Source organism: Haliotis cracherodii, unplaced genomic scaffold (genome assembly GCF_022045235.1).
Source record: "Haliotis cracherodii isolate W230 unplaced genomic scaffold, xgHalCrac1.p SCAF_8, whole genome shotgun sequence".
NCBI classification, from domain to species: Eukaryota; Metazoa; Mollusca; class Gastropoda; order Lepetellida; family Haliotidae; genus Haliotis; species Haliotis cracherodii.
This window is the reverse complement of record NW_027266341.1, coordinates 2,170,711-2,193,439: the sequence shown is the minus strand read 5'-3', so window position 1 is coordinate 2,193,439 and position 22,729 is coordinate 2,170,711. Positions and strand designations below refer to the sequence as shown.

The following is a 22,729-nucleotide window of genomic DNA, read 5'->3' as shown; positions in this document are numbered from 1 at the left end:
TTTCACACGTGGAATTTCGGGGTATATTTAGAGTGTATTCGCGACTCAGCAGTGGTTTATTTGTCGGCAGTTCATTAATTATAAGCAGTAGAATCTCTGCACACAGTAGTCGTGATTCAAAATTTACTGATTGTGTTGCTTCAACAAAAACAGGATTTTGCTGTCGTGTCACTTGGTTGTCTGGCATGCCTCTTGATTTTCTGGTAAAGACTCGATTGTCTGATCAAGACTCGGTTGTTTACAGCCGTTGTATAGGAGGAAAACTGCTGTGCAGCGTTGACAAACACTTACTATTTTATGCCAACTGTGTGAGTGGTGGGTTCTTCCGGTAGGACTCTACCCGAAAACCCTATGACATCACTAATTTCAGTGATCCATTCATATACTCTTCACCAATATTTATAATTTTACCCGCTGTTGTACCTTTTACACCCAATGGAATCTGTTTCAGCATATAATCGAGATTGACTATTCTCTGGCGTTAAGGTTATATATTTTATTGTCATTCATCGTATTAACTTAAATTTAGTAATTTCGCTATTTTGTCAGGGTTGTCTGCTTTGTCACTAGATTGTCTAGTCAATACTCGATTGTTTGAACACAGCCCAATCATATTGTTGACTTTAACAAGATCCCACTAGATTGTAAACCTGGTCTTTCGGACGATCTGTACATACGAGTATATACAGCATTATAATTCACAGCCAATGTAGTCAGATTTCATAATGCACAGTCGGACACATGATGCCTCTTATTGATTTTAACTGTTTGCTTCCCCTGAGATGCTTGCGTAGATGTTACTTTTGCAAGGTCAAGGTCAAACTTCTGACATAGTAATCGCCCCTCTTTAAACTTCCTGGCCTCGCTCAGGTAGAGATAGGACACTCCTGTTTATTCACAGAAAAGAGGGCTATAATAAGTTAAGATGCCAAGTTACACACACGCCCAGGAGGGGAAGCTGAACTAAATCATTTTTGTATCAGTCTTACACAACATAGAAACACCCATTATTTATTATGAACCATGTGCAAAGGATGGTTGAAACGTTAAGAGCCTAATTGTGATGGGTCACGTCAATGGAAGTTTTTGGTATTGTTATTTCTTACATAATCTCAGCCGAGTGACTGGATCCCACTGGAGTAGATGTCTTACTCTTCGTGATGTAATCATTTATTTTCTCAAGTTTGGACAGAGGTGGAAATCAGTTTAATACGGAGGACGTTCAATGACTTCAAAGCCACAATAATACATTACAGCAATGGAAACAACAGACCTGTGCCAATGTGCATTGCCGTGGTGGAACAACACACCTATTAGTCTGTTTTCCACGACATTTAGCCTTGATATTCACATGTATTTGCCTGAGCAGATCAGCATAACATTGGTCATTATGGTCTGAACTCTTGGGAGGTTGTCTACTAACAGGATTCCTTTGGAATCACAGAACCCGAAGCCATCACTTGCCACTGATGGAACAAACTTTTCCTTCTTCCTCGGTATAGAGGTTAGAGTGTTCCGCTGCTTTGGCTGTTGTAAGTCTATGGCTGATAGTGGTGAACGCGAGACAAAGTCTGCTTGGTCTGCTTCAAAACAACCAGAATATTCTCAACTCTCCTGTGATAGATGGCAACTGTTTTAACTATATGTCACGTGTTTCCACTGGCAGAAATAGTAGCGTTTACCAACTAAGTGAATTGATAGACTATAAAATATAAACCGATTAGCAAACTGGAGAAAAAAAACTTAACTTTAATTGGTAAAATAACAGCAGTTTAATCATTAGTCAACATGAGTCCATATCTTTAAAGCCCTTCCCAATCCACTTGAAGATTTTATGAATGCTTTAAACAACATATTTTATGATTTCTATGGAATTATAAAAAGCACAAGATAAAAAGATCAATATTGACAAATAAATATGAAAATTGTGGTTTAAGAATGATTGATATTTGTAATTTCAATAACGCTTTGACACTTTCATCGCTTAAGAAATATATAAACAACACATATAGAGCAACCCAAGCACTTTCCCTCTGATAGATATTCTACAACTTGGTGCTAATGTTAAAGACTATTTCAACATTGAAAATCCTTTTTGGAAAGATGTGTTGACAGCTTGGGTCAAATACTATCAATGTTTTGTCATTAGTGATGAATATTATGATATATTGTCACAACCGCTGTGGCCTAACCGTAAATGTAACCATGAAAAACTGATTGTTATGAGTTGGTATAAAAAAGGTATCCATAGAATGAAATTTATATGTAATGAATATGGAATTATGTCTTTAGAGTATTTAAAGAATGTATATGATATGAAGGGTACCTTTTGAATTACAAAAAAATGATATTTGACATCCCTCATAATTTGAAAAGGCTAATTTCTGATATACAAAGTGTCGTTATAATCAAGGCCTAAGTAACCCTTTAAAAAACATTACTGAAACCATCCAAAGGTGGAAGAATATTTTATGATGTCTTTATTTCCTGTTACGCATCTCCTTTAAGAATCTATAGCAAATGGGAATATATATTAGGACAGACTATTCAATGGAACAACGTTTTTTATATATTTAGACATTGCACCAAAGATGTAAAAGAGTTAGATTTTTGCAAAGAGCAATCTATACTTAGAAAGAATTACAAAAAATTAAATTGGTTGACCATGATATTTGTTGCTTTTGTCAATCTAGTAAAGAAGATTTACAACATGTATTTTTCAATTGTGTACAAGTTAGAAACGTTTGGCTAGACTAAAGAGTGTATATGGAACACATTTATGATCATCTACTAATCCTAGATGAAATATCAGTTTATTGGTTCAATATCAGGTGACAAACTTTTAAACCGTGTCATAATTTTTGACAGAAGCCATTTTTGCCATATTTAGCCATTTATTTATCCAGTATAACACACAACAACTTAAATTACAATGTTTCATAGCCACACTGAAAGAGGTATTTGCTGTTGAATTTAATTAAAAAATTAATTGCTAGAAGAAGCAACAAACTGAATATGTTTGAAAAGAAATGGAGATACTTCTTAAGAATTTATTGACTATAAAAGCTTTAGACCTTTGCTATATTGATCAATACTATTTTTATAATGTTCTTGTATGTCCTTTGCACTATACATATATTTAAAGTCAATGATTCCAATGTACATTTATAATAATACCAACACTTGACGTCTGTACCACAAATGTTTATTGTCTACCAAAGATGTTTATCTTGCCATGTAACCACCCTTGAAGTGAATAAAAAACTTTGGAAAAAAACAAAAACTAAGTGAATTGCATTGTCAATTCAGACACTAACTTCTATTAGTAACAAGTTAGTAAATGTTTGCTAATTAGAGTAGTAGGACTAGTCTTTGGTAGATTTACTAATCTGTTAGTAGAGATTACTTTCCATCTTTCAAAGGACTACTGGTTTTATGTAGGTAAGTAAACAAATTTAATGAGTGATATTTACTAATCTTCTCATCGCTGTAACAGCATATTTACTTAGCTTGGAATAAGTTTTACTACACTTTAATGAATGCTCGTTTCTTGGTCATTCTGCGCTCCCTCCTGTTCAGCTGCTGAATACAATTGGTCGCTGCTGCTAATTAAGTTAGTTGAATTCACAAGACTTTTTTCTCAGTGTAGTCGTTGATCAACCGCGACAATTTCATGTATTTTATCAACTTTTTCCTCACTGATGGCATTAGAAGGTCTTCCTGATCTTGGATCATCTTCGAGGCTCTCTCTCCCCCTCTAACCAGCTCCTAACAGTGGCAAAGGAAGGAGTATCATCCCCTAACGTTAACACATGGATGGCTGTTGGAGTTGGCCCTTTGGAGATAACATTGGACATACACCATGACATCACAGAAGCTAATTTGTTATTTTCATCTTCAAAAATACACTTTGATGCTTGTAAACATATGCTGGATTATCTTCTAGGCTCTCTCTTATTCCTCTAACCACCTCCTTATAGTGGCAAAGGAAGGAGCACCATCCCCTTACGCTAACACTTGGATGGCTGTTTGAGTTTCAGTTGGAGATACACCATGACAGCACAGAAGCTAATTTGTTTATTTTCATGTACAAAAATTCACTTTGATGCCTGCACAAATATGCTGTCTGGTTGTTTATTTGGTTCAAATGCAGTCTGTAAGCATGGTAGGTCGGCTCAGAACTTTTCAGTCACAAAGTACTTCATACGAATCTCGGACAAGTTAATATTGGGGTAACTGGTTTCAGTGAACCTAATATGAGTGTACTGCAATGTAGTCACTGAGTCATTTCATATTAGTTCCTCTACTGAACCCTCGGACCTCGGGTTAGAATAGGTCAAGAGGACACAACAATGGATGGAGTGGTCAGACTCGGGAACTTGGTGGGTGTCATAATACGCTTTTATATTAATTGCAGGTTTGTCATAGGACATTGTTGACAACAAACCAACACAAGTTTCTCTTCTTCATATAACCAACAATAAATTTCATCCCAAAATTAAATTGTAAAACGGGTTTAATACATGGGAGGTATCCAGATGTTTACCCTGAATTGCCGAAAGTAGTCCAGTCAGGTACACACGCCGGGATCTCCTCCGCCCGTCATCACCGCGCACCTTGTGTGTGCCACAACTACCACACCTTCACAATCTGTGTGAGACAACAACCACACCTTCACAATCTGTGTGAGACAACAACCACACCTTCACAATCTGTGTGAGACAACAACCACACCTTCACAATCTGTGCTGATCACCTGCTATCCGCTTATATCACCGGGTTAAAAGACGCCGACAGATCGATACCGTCTTGAGACAGCTCTATCTTTTGCAGGTTCCTGCGTATGTCTGATTCCGCTCTACAAAATGACTGGTTTAATCTGTCAGCTGTTTCATGTCTGTAAATAGTCTCGTTTGTGCCAGACGCGCATATTACCGAGTTACTTGGTATATGTTTTTAACCTATCAACTAAAGTAATTGTCTCTAGCATTAATGAGATTTCCCTTCGGGATTAGCGATGTACAAATTGGCAAATTGTGTTAGCAATAGAAATAATAGAACACCGACTAGTGTATAACTGTACCGGATGTGTTGAAAATCTTCAGCGTATAATTTTTACCATTAAACAAATGCCTTTTAAACAATAAAACATAAAGAGATTGTTAAGAAAAGGGTCACCTTTATGTGATATGTGTTTATTAATTATCGTGATTTTAACCCACCAGAATAGAAATGAACTGATGTTATTTAAAGTCGAATGAGGCTGGTGTGGTCTGTGGTGTGGTAGCTCAGTAATAAAAGCGTTCGCTTGTCACGCCAAAGCAAATTCCCCAAATGGGTGTGTGAACATTTCTATATGATCCAGCAGTGTTGTCGCTACACACTCGAGTACAAGTCGATATTAGTCGATAAATTGGGAGAAAGAGGTGTTCGCAAGCATTTGTCCACGTACATCCATGACAATGACCTGTTGACAAGTATTAATCTGATTTTCAAACCGGTTACTTAGCTGCATATCGATTGTCCATCAACCAATTGAAGTACATCTATTTTATTGGATACTGTTGTATGGTATCTGAGATTTTACCATGAATTTGGAAATTATTCGATCCCTGATTGGCCAACCTTAGGTATGTTAAATTACAATAACCCCCCCCCCCCCTCCCTCCCCCCCCCCCCCCCCCACACACACACACACACACACACACAAACTCAAAGAAACTTTACTTTGATATGAAATATAAGGAACTTGTGTTGTTGACTATTTTATCATTAGCACTACCGTATTTACTAATCACCATGATATGACTGTATTGCCGCGAACAGAGTCTGATCATTTGCCACTGAATTGTAAGTTAAAAAACCTTCTTCTTCTTTTCAAAGTTCGGATCGTAATTTAGTAAATAATCCTGTTGAGAAAATCTCAAGATTTAACCTGCGATGTGAATGTGGCTTGAAGTTTGGTATTTTAATTTCAACCAACTCTTTGAGTTTGATGATGGAAGAATATGTGATGTTATTAACTGAAGATGTCAATGCTGCAGTAGTTAAATTAAGGGAATTATTTGGATTTTGTTGCTCACAAGTTGGATATGACAGCTACAATTTTGCTCAGAGCACAGATAATCAACCACCATGGTTTCACGAGTGAGTGAGTGAGTGAGTATGGTTTTACGCTGCGTTTAGCAATATTCCAGCAATATCACGGCGGGGGACACCAGAAATGGGCTTCACACATTGTACCCATGTCGGGAATCGATCCCGGGTCTTCACGAAGAATGTAATAATCGTAAAGTTGTCTTTTTCAACTTAAACAAATTGTTGTATAGAGAGTTTATATGACAGTATAACAGCTGATGATATAAAAGATGCCGCCTACTGCAAACAGTTTTTTGAAATCATTGAAATGCCTTCTCTATAGTGATAAAGCCAAATCATCTATTATCCCAGAAGTGTGGTGTTCCTATTTCAAGAATTTGTTAAACCCGGATCAAAGAACTGAATATTTGCTGCTTGATCAACCCGTTTCAGATTTTATTTAAAGCGAATTGTTATCTAGTCGTGTTACTGATAAAGAATCAAAGGGCACTATTGCGGAATCGGAATACCGCCTGAATTCTTTAAAGTGTCTAATAATTACTTTTTACCACTTCTAGTCTTCTTATTAAACAAAGTTCTTGATAGCGGAGTGTTTCCTGAGATTTTTAATCTAGACATGATATTACCATTATACAAATGTAGAGTTAAAACGGATCCCAACAACTAGAGGGCCATTTCTCCTTTGAACATCGCATTGAAGGTTTTTACGTCTATTCTAGAGAAACGCCTTAGAATCTGGATAGAGTTAAATAACCTTATTTCAGAATCTCAAGCTGGTTTTCGTTCTCAATATTCTACTGTTGATCATATCTTTACCTTACATGCATCATGTTCCAAATACCTATGTAAGGCAAAAGGCAGATTTCATTGTGTATTCATTGATTTTAGAAAGACGTTTGATTATTTTGACAGGAAAAAAATGCTATATTAACTCTTACAAAAAGGATGCAATGGTAAAACGTACAACCTGTTAAAACGTATGTATATATGCATCTATGAAAACAGGTGCAAAGATTGGTTGCTTTAACACATCTAGTGGGGCAAGACAAGGCTGTGTTTTGAGCCCTGTCTTATTCATATTCTTTGTAAATGAGCTTGTGCTAGAAATGTATGCTGCTTGTGATCATGGTACATTTGTTACCCAAAATATTGAAAATACTCTTATTTACCGATGCCAGTACTTTTCTTGTATATTGTTCGGGGCTTGCAGGGAAAGCTTGACATTTTTAAAAACATATTGTTTGAAATGGGGAATATGAGTAAATCTTGATTAATCAAATGTTATTGTATTTAGAAATGGAGGGATAATAACTCAGCATGAAGCTTGTGCACCGGATAATGTGAAGAGATAGATGGTAACGAACTATAAATATCTTGGAATTATGTTCTTCTCACGATTAATATGGTCTAAAGCACGTGAAACCCTTGCCATGCAAGCAAGGAAGGCAATGGGGCCAGCTTTTCATTTGTTACGTAATAACACATGTATAGATTTCTAGACTGCTTGTAAAATATTTGACAGTAAAATCTTTCCAATATTGATGTATGGTTCGGAAATATGGGGTATTAAATATCATGAGATCATTGAAAAGATATAAACATGCTAGTTTAGACATTGTCTTGGTGTGGGTAAATTTGCACCAAACAAAGCAATTCTGGGCGCAACTGTTTAATGTTTATCAATACACAAATAAGGGTAATTAAGTGCAGGATAAAGCTTTTGCGAATAAATGCAAGTCGATACCAAAGGTATGTTGTGCTTAAAGTATTAGATGAGAATGGACAACTCAATTGGGGATCTTATGTGAGACGAATGTTATTTATTTTATTTTTATTTTTGCGTATGTGTGGTTATTCCAAGATGTTGGTGATAAGAACATGTTTCTCCGGCATTTAGAAGACACTTAAGACATATTTAATTCAAATCATGGTACCGCAGTTTGGAGTTGACTTCTTTTTAGTGCATTATGCTATTATAAATCTCTTCTGCAATATAACTGTACTCAGAGACAAACGATTAGTTAAAGTAATCTGTAAATTTCGAATATCTCTTCACCACTGTCAAGTCATTATTATTGATAAAGAGTAAAAGTTAAATATACCTCATACAGAATCTATGTGTAAAGAATGTGACCTTCATTTAGTAGAGGATTGGGTCCATGTCTCTTTTGTATGTACGAAACTTAAGAAATAGTTTTGTAACCTTATAACAGAGATATTATAAAGGTAATATTACGTTTGCGAGTGTATTTACCTCCTGTGATATTAATGTACTACGCTTGATGGCTTTACATGAACGTACATTTTATACAATGAGATCGTCAAAGATGTAACACTCTGGACACGTGACCTAAAACATAACTGACCTATGGGCCATGTGGCCTGAGTTATGAAATAAACTTGATCTATTGATCTCTGAAGATGAAAATGAACAAATTGGCTTATGTGTTGTCATTGAGTATCTCCAACTCGTAACGCTGAAGACCTGTGTTCTATTCCGTCATTGTGGACATGTACAGCTGGACTCATTTCTATCTTATTAAAGGGACCTAGTCCTGTGTCCTTAATTCGGACAACTTCCCTGTTACAATCCAGATTGGCGAGGTTTCCCTGCATTGTCTTCATTGACCATACAGGTGGTTACTTTTATCGCCAAGAACGACGGAAATATTTGCAGAGTCGTTGAATTCTGTATTTTAAGAATCATCAGGCAGCTAAGTAAGTATTAAGGTATTCAGACACACTAACTAACTAACACACCTTTCTCGTCCTGTTTGTATTTGCCTTTCAATGTTATATGGATGTCGAGCATAGCAATGTATTGTACGTACATATGTAACATGTTTGGGTCCCAAATCCCTAGTGATATGAAGTGTGTTATATGGCAACGGATATCGTGCGTAACAGAAACATAACAGAAACAGTTCTCAAATAATGATCCATGCAAAGCGTTTCTATTGATGCTGTATTGTTTTCCTTGTTTGTATGATAAAGTATTGTGGATGTGGACAAGTATGATATGAAGACGCAATTGCATTAGTATTCGCATTCCCAGGGAGTGCTTTTCTTCAGTTATAAAACAAGTTCACAACTGATTTAATTTTGTGAACTGTCGTAATCTATTTCAGTGAAGTTGTTCTATCGGTCGCTTAACCATAAATAACACATAGTGTACCGTGATGACACTGACATGTATGTAGAGTGAACACCTCTAATTCCGGACAGTGCATTGCCACATGAAATCATCCTGATTAACAAATGTTCGCTTTTACCAATCATGGTTTTTGAATGCGCTTCTATGTCTATACTGAGAAGTCCCCAAAAGTGACGGGGTTTCCAGGCTAACGGGACTTCCGGATTAACAGGGTGTCCGGATTAACATACTGTTGAAAATGAAAATATAATAATTGCTGACCTCACTTGCAAAAAAATAACTTTCTTACCACATGGTGGCCTTAACCATCGAGACATCTATCATCAATGACATTTACAGTCAACACGAAACACGAAAGGGATCTTACTCCATTGTGCCTGGTCACCATCGACAGGTCATGCACATTGTGTGGCGTTACTGCAGTGTGTCCATGTAAACGACGTCGACATCAACATCAGCATCAACATTATCAACATCATCATCATCATCACTGCCATGCAAAGACGGAAGGTTGACGGCGTCCTGGCAGTGGCACAAATAAAATCTGATTTCAACACCTTGTCATTAACGAACGTTTTCATTTGTTAACCATGTAAGTAACATGGTATACATTCTGCGTTGTAGACAAGACTAGTTACCGATGTCTGTTGTGAACGTATTAATGACTTTGTTGCTACAGTTTCCTGGATGAGATCCTCGTGATAAGATATAGGTCACTAATAATGGTATTACAATCTGGTTGTCATTCGCTATGGCTTCTTTGTTCATTGAAAACGTTAATTTTGTAAAGTTTCTGGAAAATTTGGTGTCATCACTGTTTTTCAGGAATCCATTCATATTTTTTAATCGTTCTATTTCCCTTTACGCCCAATGGAATCAGATCCTGGTTACTCTCTGGCGTCGACAGTTTATATATTTACTGATCACACATGATAAATATAGGATTTTGAAGTCAATAATTCACGATAATGCATCTAGCCTGAAACATCCCTTTTGACAGTTAATATTGAGTTAATCGTCGTGCTTATTGTCTACTTCCTGATGAGTTCCTGCAGATATTGACAGAATGCTGCTCTTGGATCAATCGTTGTACCTGCTGACGCTTTGTCGTCTTTGTTCCACAACGCATGTTGAAGAAATCTTGTAACATCAGTGTTATTGACTTCCCACACGTGGATCTGATTGTCTGCTCATGTCTTGACACCTGAAGGCGGCACGGATGGCCCGCGATTCGCTTTGCAGAGTTGCGTCCCTTGGGCACGCTAGAAATATATGATTGTGGGTTCGAATCCAAGTTCGCCTCCTTTATATTTCTAGGTTTGTCAGCACCACAGCACCATACCCGTGCACGTGGGTTTCACCAAAGTGGTAAACGTCTGAGACCTGCATCACTTCGGGCTTTCCTTCCATATTAAGCTAACACGCCATGATGTAACTGGAATAATGTTAAAAGCGGTGTTAAACCCAACTCACTCACTCATTCACTAGACACCTGAAACTCCTTTTCTCTATGCAACAACAAAGCGGCGTTAGACTTCTTCTCCTTTCCCCCCATCCTGCCCCTAATTATATTGCATTTGAGATAACATGTCGCCGGAATTAGGAATACTAAAACTGTTTATGATTGTTTATCCTCCGACAAAAGGGTAATGAAATATGTTTGACGTCAACCTTGGTATTAGACTGAAAGGAGTGTCATAGCTCAGTCTTCAGGGAGCCACACATTATCCAACATGGTAATAACTTCCCAGCTTCTGGTTATAGTCGCCGTCTGTCGGTGCTTCTCTTTGATGGGACCCGACCACCACACAACGACAATAATGAGTGTTTCACTTCCAGATGAAAGCCGTTTATCGGAAGTAAAATCTCTCAGACATGATTATTTTTAGATCAAGACGTAGTATTGACAGAGCAGAGTCTGTATTGTATAGCCAAGCAGGTTTGTCATAGGTTTGATGCCTCGATACAGTCATCTTCAGAACAGTATAGATACTGGGCCTGTGCATGTTGTTTTGTTTGTTGTTCATCAGCATCAATCCACGCAATGGGGATACGATGACATGCATCAACCAAGTCAGCGAGCCTGACCATCTGTTCCCGTTAGTCGTCTTTTACGACAAGCATTGTCGCCTTTCACGGCAAGCATGGGTTTCTGAAGACCTATTCTACCCCGGATCTTCCCGGGCCAGTAGTAGTAGTAGTAGTAGTAGTAGTAGTAGTGGTAGTAGTAAGTAGTAGAAAGAAAGAGACTCTCGGGGTATGAACGACATCGACTGGTTCTTATCCCAAGCCCCGATCTGTCCATGAGTAAACCCCGTGCTATCCTACCCAGCAAAGAAACCCACGTGATCCCAGCACTGATAAGGTGGTTGTGCTGTGTCAGTCGTCACAGTGATTGTCAAGCTATTGACATAGACAGATCTATTCTGTATTTCGTCATCCGGACTCTCAGACAATATCCTTTGATGCCACGGAGCCCAGGTTTTGACGGAAGCACTCGCACGGAGCACCTCTCTGTTGTCACCATGATACCCTGCACAAGCTGCGGATCGGCCATTTGTCGCAACGGGTACATGGTTGTGCTCTCTGACACGGTGGGTGTAGAAACTGATGTCTCGTTTGAGAAATAGGACCAGCCATAGTTGATTGTCAGCGTGATTCTTGGCAACATTAAACTGTGGCATATACACATACCCGTGTACCTTCGCCAATTCATGAAAGTTCAGGAAGCATGGAAAATATATATTACGACGCTTCAACGCTTTGACATAGGATTGTTGTGGAATTGATTGCGTGAGTGAGGATGGTTTTACGCCGCTTTTAGCGATATTCCAGCAATATCACGGCGGGGGACACCAGAAATGGGCTTCACACATTGCACACATGTCGGGAATCGAACCCGGGTCTTCGGCGTGACGAGAGAACGCTTAAACCACTAGGCTACCCAACCGCCCCGAGCCTCTTAGTGAGTGTGTGAGTGAATATGGTTTTACGCCGCGTTTAACAGTATTCCAGCAATATCAGGTCCGGGGACACAAGACATGGGCTTCACACATTGTACGTCGCCTCTTAGTTGTAGTAGTTTGTTTGTTTGTTACTTAACGCCGCACTCAGCAATATTCCAGCTATATAGCGGCAGACTGTAAATAATCGAGTCTGGACAATCTAGTGATTGACATCATGAGCATCAAGCTACGCAACTGGGATACTATGACATACATCAACCAAGTCAACGAGCCTGACCACCCGATCCCGTTAGTCGCCTCTTACGATAAGCATGGTCACCTTTTAGGCAAGAATGGGTTGCTGAAGATCTATTCTTCCCCGGTAGTAGTAGTAGTAGTAGTGGTAGTGGTAGTGGCAGTGGCAGTGGCAGTGGCAGTGGCAGATGGTGGTAGTAGTATGTTCTTGGTCAGTCTCACCTGCACGTTGTCAGTCTACATCTGCACGTGGTCAGTCTACACTTGCACGTGGTCAGTTACCACCTGCACGTGGGGTTTCACCAACGTGGTGTACGTGTAAGGCCTGCATCGCGTCCTGCTCCCGTCCTACAGACCTGTGAGCTGACAGACCGGGGTTTAACCGAAGTACTGCCATAAATGAAATACTTGTGTTTCTATAATGGTGAAGAATGCGGAGACATGAAATGACATTTCAGTTTATTTCTCTACATTTCACCTGCAATACATGCTTTGTTTATTTATTTTACAAAGCAGCAACCAGACTGTACATTAACGCCCATAATCACATACTGTTGCTGCAAAAACAACATCAACTCACTTTATGTCACCTGTCTACAGAAGCGAAGGTAGTGAAATGTTAAAGATGGGCAAATAAGTCTAACAAATGTGTCAATCGGCTTCAATACAAAGCTAGAAACTAATACATGTACCCCCATCACACCAGACTAGTTCTCAATACGTTTGTAAAAATGTTGTCGAACGGGCTCCAACTGTGTATGAAGGTAGTGGGCGTAGCAGCAACTACTGACAGTCTGTTTACAAACTTCATGGACGGGCTCGGACGGGGAGGGTGCTCTAGAACTTTGAGTCTGATCAACATTTTATCCCGTCCATCCCGCTCTGCAATTAATCGGATTGACAACGTACTCAAAACGAGAAAGACGTATTATGAACAGAATTGCCGTACTTCGAACGGAATTGCCGTGCTTCGGATCTAGTAGGGACGTGTTACGACGTGGTGCAGTCAGTCATAAATTTCAGTACGTGTGCACACGGGTTCAGAACGGCTATGGACGTGCTCGAACTGCTTCGAAACGTTGTCGGGATGAGATGAACGGGCACTTTTACACGATCTGAACTGGATACAAACGAACTGCAGACTGGCTAAGAACGGGATAGACGTATTGAGGACTGCTTATGAACGAACTAGCATCGTATTGTATGCCAAACTACGCGTTCTACCGGGACCACAGCCCGTTCTAGTATTTTGTTTAGAACGGGGTAAAACGGGATTGAACTATTTTGGTGTGATGGTAGCATAAAGGCCATGCTTTGTCGTTTAAGGTGCTTCGCTGGGAAGAGTTACGTCCCTTAGACTACCGGATATTTAGTCGTGAGTGAGTGAGTGAGTATGGTTTTACGCCGTATCACGGCTGGGACACCAGAAATGGGATTCACACATTGTAACCATGTCGAAAATTAAACTTGGGTCTTCGGCGTGACGAGCGAACGCTTTAACCACTCGGCCACCCGACCGCCCATTGATTACATGTCCCCCATTAAGCTGACATGCCGTGATATAGTCGATTTACTGTGGCGTTAAACCAAGCTCCCGCTCTCCCAACAAACAAATCAATCACATCGACAATATTGACTTCACAACGCGTCTTGTTAAGCATGTGGTGTTGTGTAGAGTTATTCCACGGGTACATGCATTAGCCAGAACATAACACGATATTGAAGAGAAAACCGCCATGAGGATTACTAGTTCAACCGATCTCTTGTTGGAATATGTGCTATATTATAAAAGTCATCAAGGGTTAACAAGAATATACAACATTCTGTGAATACCTGGCTGGGTACAAGGCCACAGTGACATGTTAGATGCAAGGTGATTGCAAGGAGTCACATCGGTATATTCAACTGTTAAAATTGTGCCGATTATCAAAATACAAAAAATAACACATTATTGGCACACTACAAACTTACTGCAGGGCAGAGTGGTCAGGCTAGCTTGATGCATGTCTGGGTATCTAAACTGCAGGGATCGATGCTCAACAACTGGATTGTCTGGTCCAGATTCGATTATTTACAAACCGCCGTCATGTAGCTGGAATATTTCGACATTGAATAACAAACGAACAAACAAAACATTATGCAAGTGACGGGGATGAGGGGTTAAAGTACACATATAGCCACCATTTTATGGGCACAAAGTCGGACAGGCTTCTGATAGATATTTTCATTTTGATTACTCCAGGAGAATTTTACCTTATGGCCTACCACCAGTCGTTTCTATTACGCCCTGTTCACTGCCAAACCGCATTCATGCTGAAGGAAAGATTCAGTGTTGTGTATAATCCATCGGAGGACATTTTAGTTCATTCTCCACACCTGGTGTCCCTGCATCGCCTGCGAGGTAGACGCAGTGGACGTAGACGTGTACAGTAGACACTGGTGTAGCGCCACCTGGTGGCTGAAGTAGACGCAGTCGGCGAGAGCCCGGCACGACACCGCACACTCGATGTTGTTGTCTGACGTTACTGTTGCTGCCGCTTGCTGTACAAACATGTGGTCGTTCAGGTAGACGCTGTATGTGGTGTAAAGCACGTTAGATTCACCTGCAAATTAATGACCGTTATAAATGAAGTGGACCGTGTCATAGTACCAAATGTCCAAAACAACAATGGCTGACACACCTGACCTCTGTTACGTTCAACACAAAATATATATAGTACTATGAAGTTGGCTAAGTGCATCTTCCCGAAGCAAGAGAGTTAACTGACTTTAAAAGTCCAGTTTCCACCCTTGCCGAACTAGGCTGGAATTACTGGGCTCGATCGTAGCGCCACCAGTGGCTATTACCATTTATGTCCCCACTAAGCCTCTCCTATGGACCAATGAGATTCCACCTCTCGTATCACTTGCGTTCCCCTAGCCGGACCAGTATTCGCTCAATGTGGCCTGCTTATGTTCCTTGGTTTACCCTGACTCGAGGATTTCAACAAAGTAGCAAACGTTTTAAACTAACGTCTAGTCTCTAATTGCAACTGTTTTTTTCTGTAAAATATGTTCATTCAGATCTGAATGAACATATTTTACAGAAAAAAACAGTTGTTAACTTATAAAATATAATAAAAAGGAGCCCAGATACTTTCTTCATTTTCAGATGATACCTGATACTGCAGTAATCAAGACTTGCCAAACATTATAAACTTGCATGGGCTGTATGAGATATATTTGTTTCGGGGTCTGTATGACACACTTGTCTAAGACCTGCACCACTTGGAACTTTTCTCCCACAGCAATCTGACACGGTGCGATATCACTGAAATACTGTTCAAACCAGCGTCAAATCTTACTCATCCTATCTCGAGCATTGTAAATCACCAGAGCAGACCCTACGACTCCAGTGTAGGATCATGCACAGGTGTGCACGAAAATTACCATACAGAAATGATACAGGTGTTCGCGAAAATGTGAGCGTATCCTGCCCAACGGATGGCCCCTGTCACAAATTGTTTACATGACAAGACACGGAACACATGCTACAAGCCAAAATAGGGAACTGCATCTGACATTATTTTAGGCACTGATTTGGAAATGTCCTCCACTTGTCTACCATAAAGCTTCACTAGGGTCTTGAATGTTGTAACCTTGATCGAACAACCTTTTAGCAAAAGTCGTAACAGCTTTGTAGTCATTGAAATCTTTGGGAAGATAAAGCATGCTCGATTGTAACTCCAAAGTTGTAAAATGTAGACATGTAGGCTGGAGCTGCTGGCTTAATGACTATTGGAAAGTTGAAGTAATTCCTCTTGTCACAGATGACACAGCCTAGACGCCGCAATTCTCTGTGCTGAGTTGCGTCCCTTGGGCACGACAGAAACCTATGATCGTGAGGTTTAATCCCAGTACGCACCGATTATGTTCCTAGGCTAGTCAGCATCATATCCGTGAAGGGACCTGCATCACTTCTCACTTTCCTGTCACATTAAGCTGACACTTCGTGATATAACTGGAATACTATTCAAAGCGGTGTTAAACTCACTCACTCACTCTTGTCAAACCGTCTTGTGGGGAGTTTTTTGTCACTCTGAATCTTTATGCATATATCTAAATATGACACAGCTGAGGTGGTTTCTCAGGTCTCCTTTATTTCTAGTTTAGGTAGGTAAATCAGTGGAAGGGGATTGGATATTTGGCCGCTATGGAACGATATTAGATCATCGATATATCTGAAGCTTAAGTTAAAGTGCATTGCCAAATGTCCTTGTTTTGATTTTGCCAATCCGAGCAAAAGTTGCGATTCATATGCATAAAGAAACAGATCCGCAAGAAGGGAGCACAATTATACCCCTTGCCTTAATGTCTCAACCGAAAATTGACGTAGATATATCATTGAGGAAGTCAAGTATTCACATAATTTTATTGTTTTCTCTGTAAAGCTCGGAACCTCGGAAGATAGATTTGTAGCTATATCTATGCGCAAAACGTTTAGTTACAAATGTCCCATGGATTAACGAATAAAGTTTTTTCTTAGCTCGTTGTGAGGGATAGTGGTGTACAAAGCGTACAGAATTAAACTTGGTTCTTTTCGGATTCAAGCAAATACTTTGAGTCTTTGAAATCCACATGGTATTAATTCCATTCTTCTTAAATACTTTCTGTTAATATAAAGAAAGTCCTTCCTAACGCGTATCAATGCCTGCATATAATGGTTATGTTATTGAGAACTTGCAAGAGATATCAACTACAAACTTTTCAAGTAGGGCAGCCAGACTTTGGTGACAGCGAGCTGAGAAAGAATGGGTTTATTCCAATTCCGTTTCCTCTTTTCCTACCAATGACAACATCACGCAGACTTAATTCACCCCGGAACACATTCAACAGGTTCTCAATCTATTTTGGCACGTATTTAGGAATATGCTTCAACAACATCCAGGATGTTTTTTATCGCTGAAACCACACTCGGTTGGAGGTTGTTCGTGATATTTTGTCCCATATTCGAATATCTGAACAAAGCGACAAAACGCTTTATATAACAATTATCCAGCAGAAATCTCTGCATAAAACAGAGTCGATAGTACGATTCCGACTATATCTTAAGCATGTGTTTATGATTCACTATCAAATAGTGATGATACCAGAAGTAAGCGTATCCTGCCCCATCGGTGGCATCCGTCACACACACATGCAGGGCAAGTTAACTGTTAACTAGTCAAAATAGGGAATATATCACATGTAACCATAACAACAACCTAGATACACCAGGCCCAAAACTTTCTGATATCCCGTTGTAATTTTAGCATTTTGTATGTAATTGATTGTGATGTATATTAACCTATTTTGTGTGTGACATGTATAGCGTAGCACGATCATATTGGACATATATGTGTGACAACGTACCAGTACTGCACAGCAGGTGGAAGCCCCTGTCACACTCCCTGGAGTCCCACTGGTTGTCCCGCCGCCTCCACACTGCGCATGTCTGTTTGTCCAGATTATCCGGCTCGTCATCAGTCGTCACATCCCATTGCGCTGCAGTCACAGATTCACCATTGATCCAGTTAAACTGCTTGGCCTTCCCCGTGTACTCCATACCTAGCCACGCCTCCACTGAGCTGTCGGAGAGAAGAGATCAGGCTCAGGAATCAATCTACATATAACCACGCCCCCATTGACCTGTTGGACAGAACACTTTAGCCTCAACAATTGAACTACATGTAACAACGCCCCCATTGACCTGTTGGACAGAACACTTTAGCCTCAACAATTGAACTACATGTAACCACGCCCCCATTGACCTGTTGGACAGAACACTTTAGCCTCAACAATTGAACTACATGTAACCACGCCCCCATTGACCTGTTGGACAGAACACTTTAGCCTCAACAATTGAACTACATGTAACCACGCCCCCACTGACCTGTTGGACAGAACACTTTAGCCTCAACAATTGAACTACATGTAACCACGCCCCCACTGACCTGTTGGACAGAACACTTTAGCCTCAACAATTGAACTACATGTAACCACGCCCCCACTGACCTGTTGGACAGAACACTTTAGCCTCAACAATTAAACTACATGTAACCACGCCCCCATTGACCTGTTGGACAGAACACTTTAGCCTCAACAATTGAACTATGTGTGGCCACCTCCATTGAGCTGTTGCACAAACGAGATCAGCCTAATAATTAAACTACATGTAACCACGCCCCCACTGAACTTTCGGACAGGAGGGATCGGCCTCAATAATTAAACTACATGTAGCCACACCCCACTGAGCTGTCGTACAAAAGGGATCAGCCTCAATAACTAAACTTCATGTAGCCACGTCCCCACTGAGATGTTGGACAGAATTCGAAAAGATCGGCCTCAATAATTTAACTACATGTAACCACGCCCCCATTGACCTGTCGGACAGAAGACTGCCTCAACAATTGAACTACATGCAGCCACCTCCACTGAGCTGTTGGACAAACGCGATCAGCCTCGACGATCAAACTACATGTAGCCACGCCCCTATTGACCTCTCGTTCAAAAGAGATCAGCCTCAAGGTTCCGATCCTGTACACATATTATAAAACTATGAATAAAACTATAGATATTATACTTACTCTCCAAGATACGCCAAATATTTGTTCATAGCCTCTGTGTCCTGAACTGTGTCAGCAATGGCCACCACCATCCCAAGCTCCTTACACTGTTCCTGGGCCTGCTTGAAGTTCACCTCTAGAGGCTTGTATACATAGGTCCTCACTGGGAACAAAAACTACAGCTGATCAATAACCAACAGCTTGCGATCATTAACGTACAGGCAACTACAGTAAAAAAGCGACATCAATCGTTCCGTGATAAGAAATCTCCACTAAATGTAGAGTTTATTGCACAATTCCGACTCGGTCATTGCGTGTGTTTATGAGTAAATGCCAAATAGTGAACGTACCAGGTTTTCGCGGAACGCTGAGAGCATTCTGCCCCATCCATTGCACCCGTCACAAACACATGCAAAGCAAAGTCAAAATAGCGACAAAAACGTACGGACTACTACAGTAAAAACATGGTCTCAATAACAGACAACCGCCTACAATCAACCATAGTCTCAATAACAGACAACCGCCTACAGTCAATCATGGTCTCAATAACAGACAACCGCCTACAGTCAACCATGGTCTCAATAACAGACAACCTCTTACAGTCAACCATGGTTTCAATAACAGACAACCGCCTACAGTCAACCATGGTCTCAACAACAGACAACCGCCTACAGTAAAAACATGGTCTCAATAACAGACAACCGCCTACAGTCAACCATGGTCTCAATAACAGACAACCCCCTACAGTCAACCATGGTCTCAATAACAGACAACCGCCTACAGTCAACCATGGTCTCAATAACAGACAACCTCCTACAGTCAACCATGGTCTTAATAACAGACAACCGCCTACAGTCAATCATGGTCTCAATAACAGACAACCGCCTACAGTCACCATGGTCTCAATAACAGACAACCGCCTACAGTCAACCATGGTCTCAATAACAGACAACCGCCTACAGTCAACCATGGTCTCAATAACAGACAACCGCCTACAGTCAACCATGCTGTCAATAACAGACAACCGCCTACAGTCAACCATGTTCTCAATAACAGACAACCTCCTACAGTCAACCATGGTCTCAACAACAGACAACCTCCTACAGTCAACCATGGTCTCAATAACAGACAACCTCCTACAATCAACCATGGTCTCAATAACAGACAACCTCCTACAGTCAATCATGGTCTCAATAACAGACAACCGCCTACAGTCAATCATGGTCTCAATAACAGACAACCTCCTACAGTCAACCATGGTCTCAATAACAGACAACCGCCTACAGTCAACCATGGTCTCAATAAAAGACAACCGCCTACAGTCAACCATGTTCTCAATAACAGACAACCGCCTACAGTCAACAATGGTCTTAATAACAGACAACCGCCTACAGTCAACCATGGTCTCAATAACAGACAACCGCCTACAGTCAATCATGGTCTCAATGACAGACAACCTCCTACAGTCAACCATGGTCTCAATAACAGACAACCGCCTACAGTCAACCATGGTCTCAATAACAGACAACCCCCTACAGTCAACCATGGTCTCAATAACAGACAACCGCCTACAGTCAACCATGCTGTCAATAACAGACAACCACCTACAGTCAACCATGGTCTCAATAACAGACAACCGCCTACAGTCAACCATGTTCTCAATAACAGACAACCGCCTACAGTCTACCATGCTGTCAATAAAATACATTTACCGAAAACACTGGATAACTACATGTATGGTAGAGTCACAAGCTGATGGCACTTTTAAGAAATATGTGAACATGTGAACTGCCAACTTGCCTTGGTTTATTCAAATAATGACCCCGAGTTTCACTAAAGCTCAGTTACAGTCTGACCACCCAGTGTCCGTCAGGCAACTGGTCATGAGTCACGTAGAAGCGTTGGCGTATTCGATAGAAACAATCACGCAGACAGACCGACTCATACAGACAGGATGAATGGTTGGAGGATAGATACACAGACATACCGGCGGACGGACGGACGGACGGATGGATGGATGGGTGGGTGGATAGTTTGGTAGATAGATACACAGATAGAAGGGCGGGCGGATGGATGGATGGATGAATAGGTTGGTAGATAGATACACAGATAGACGGGCGGCCGGATTGATGGATGGATGGATGAATAGGTTGGTAGATAGATACACAGATAGAAGGGCGGGTGGATGGATGGATGGATGGATGAATAGGTTGGTAGATAGATACACAGATAGACGGGCAGGCGGGCGGATGGATGGATGGATGGATGATAAAGTGAATGAGTGAGCTGAATGAGAGAGTGATACTATCATGGACCAATTATATAAAAACGTATGGTGCTATCATGGACCCAGTGTTAATAAAAGAGCCATACAAACTTGGACCCAAATATCACAGAGGAGTGATACTATCACGGGTCATGTGTTTAAATGAGAGATACAGTCTAGGACCCGCATATTATGGAAGAGTTTCTCCTACCATAGACCTGTATTTATATAAGAGTGATACTATCACGGGTCCTGTGTTTAAAAAGAGTGCTATAGAGTGATAAGAGTGCAATACTCTTATGAACCCACATATTATGAAAGAGTGGTACCATCCCAGCCATCACCACGACCCACACGACAAGCAGCTATATATAAAGTGCAATAGTGAATGTCGTTTCTAGGTTATAACTCCCACTTCATGTTTGAGATGCATGTTTTACCTGGCAGGCGAACAGGACCGCTGTATGATAACGGACATAACTACGAAACACCAATGTCGATATGTGTTGTATGACATAACCGGAACACAAACAAGAAATGGTTCCCATGGTGATGTTTTCGATACGGGTATTAAACTTGTTTTAGGCCTCAAAATTGCAGTGTTTCAGCGACTTTTTTTATAACGTTTGTAATTTCGTTGTCAGATCCAATTTTCAAGTTTAAAGGCAGTTTCTATAAAATATCCAAAGTGGAAAAGTCTAGGATGTATAAACTAAACCTGGCAGAAGCAACAAAATACATTATTGACACATGACAACCAGCATCACGAGACATGTCAGTTCCACGTACGACCTACCTGCGGAACATGGTAAGATTCCAACAGTAACGAAGCAGAAACTACAAAACTGCAGAACAACACATGCCTGCATCCCCGTCATTGTCGCCGTCCTCAACTGCAGATGCACGGCACTAATGGCACGACAACTTTGACAATCGATGTCTCTCCTGTCACCAGCAGTATCAACTGGGCTTGACGCTGACAGTTGCTAAAGCACTCAACGGGGTGCCTATGGACGTTTCTGAGAACTGGTATTTACCTTAGGGTTTATGTTTGCGCCCCGTGTACATGTATTTCAGTTATGTAATGGCGTGTGGGTTCTATGTGGGAGGTGAGCACGTTCCTCGACTGTATCTCCCTTTTAAAGAAATCTTAAAGGTATTATATACATGTTTGTGTCTATGTTGCCAAATCACTTCTTATCTTTTACTTTAATATCATTCTTAAATACATCTTGTATTTTTAAATAGTATCTTCCTTTAAAACAAATAATTACAACTTTGGTGAAACACGAGCAAGAGTTATGACTCACCAGTTTTACTGCTTTGATCAAACACACGTCCAAGAGTCATGACAGACCATTCTTACCATTTTGATCAAACACACGTCCAAGAGTCATGACAGACCATTCTTACCATTTTGATCAAA

The 22,729-nt window shown here is 40.5% G+C and overlaps 1 protein-coding gene across 1 annotated transcript; it reads right to left on the bottom strand.

The window, feature by feature from the left end:
- Positions 1-12,925: 12,925 nt before the first annotated feature.
- On the bottom strand, positions 12,926-22,196 carry LOC139449489 (uncharacterized). The gene is made up of 4 exons (XM_071230909.1): positions 22,100-22,196; positions 19,059-19,200; positions 17,845-18,059; positions 12,926-15,056 (listed from the first exon to the last, which is right to left on the bottom strand). The coding sequence occupies exons 1-4, from the start codon at positions 22,179-22,181 to the stop codon at positions 14,812-14,814; spliced, it is 684 nt and encodes a 227-aa protein (XP_071087010.1). The 5' UTR covers positions 22,182-22,196; the 3' UTR covers positions 12,926-14,811.
- Between the last annotated feature and the right edge of the window lie 533 nt (positions 22,197-22,729).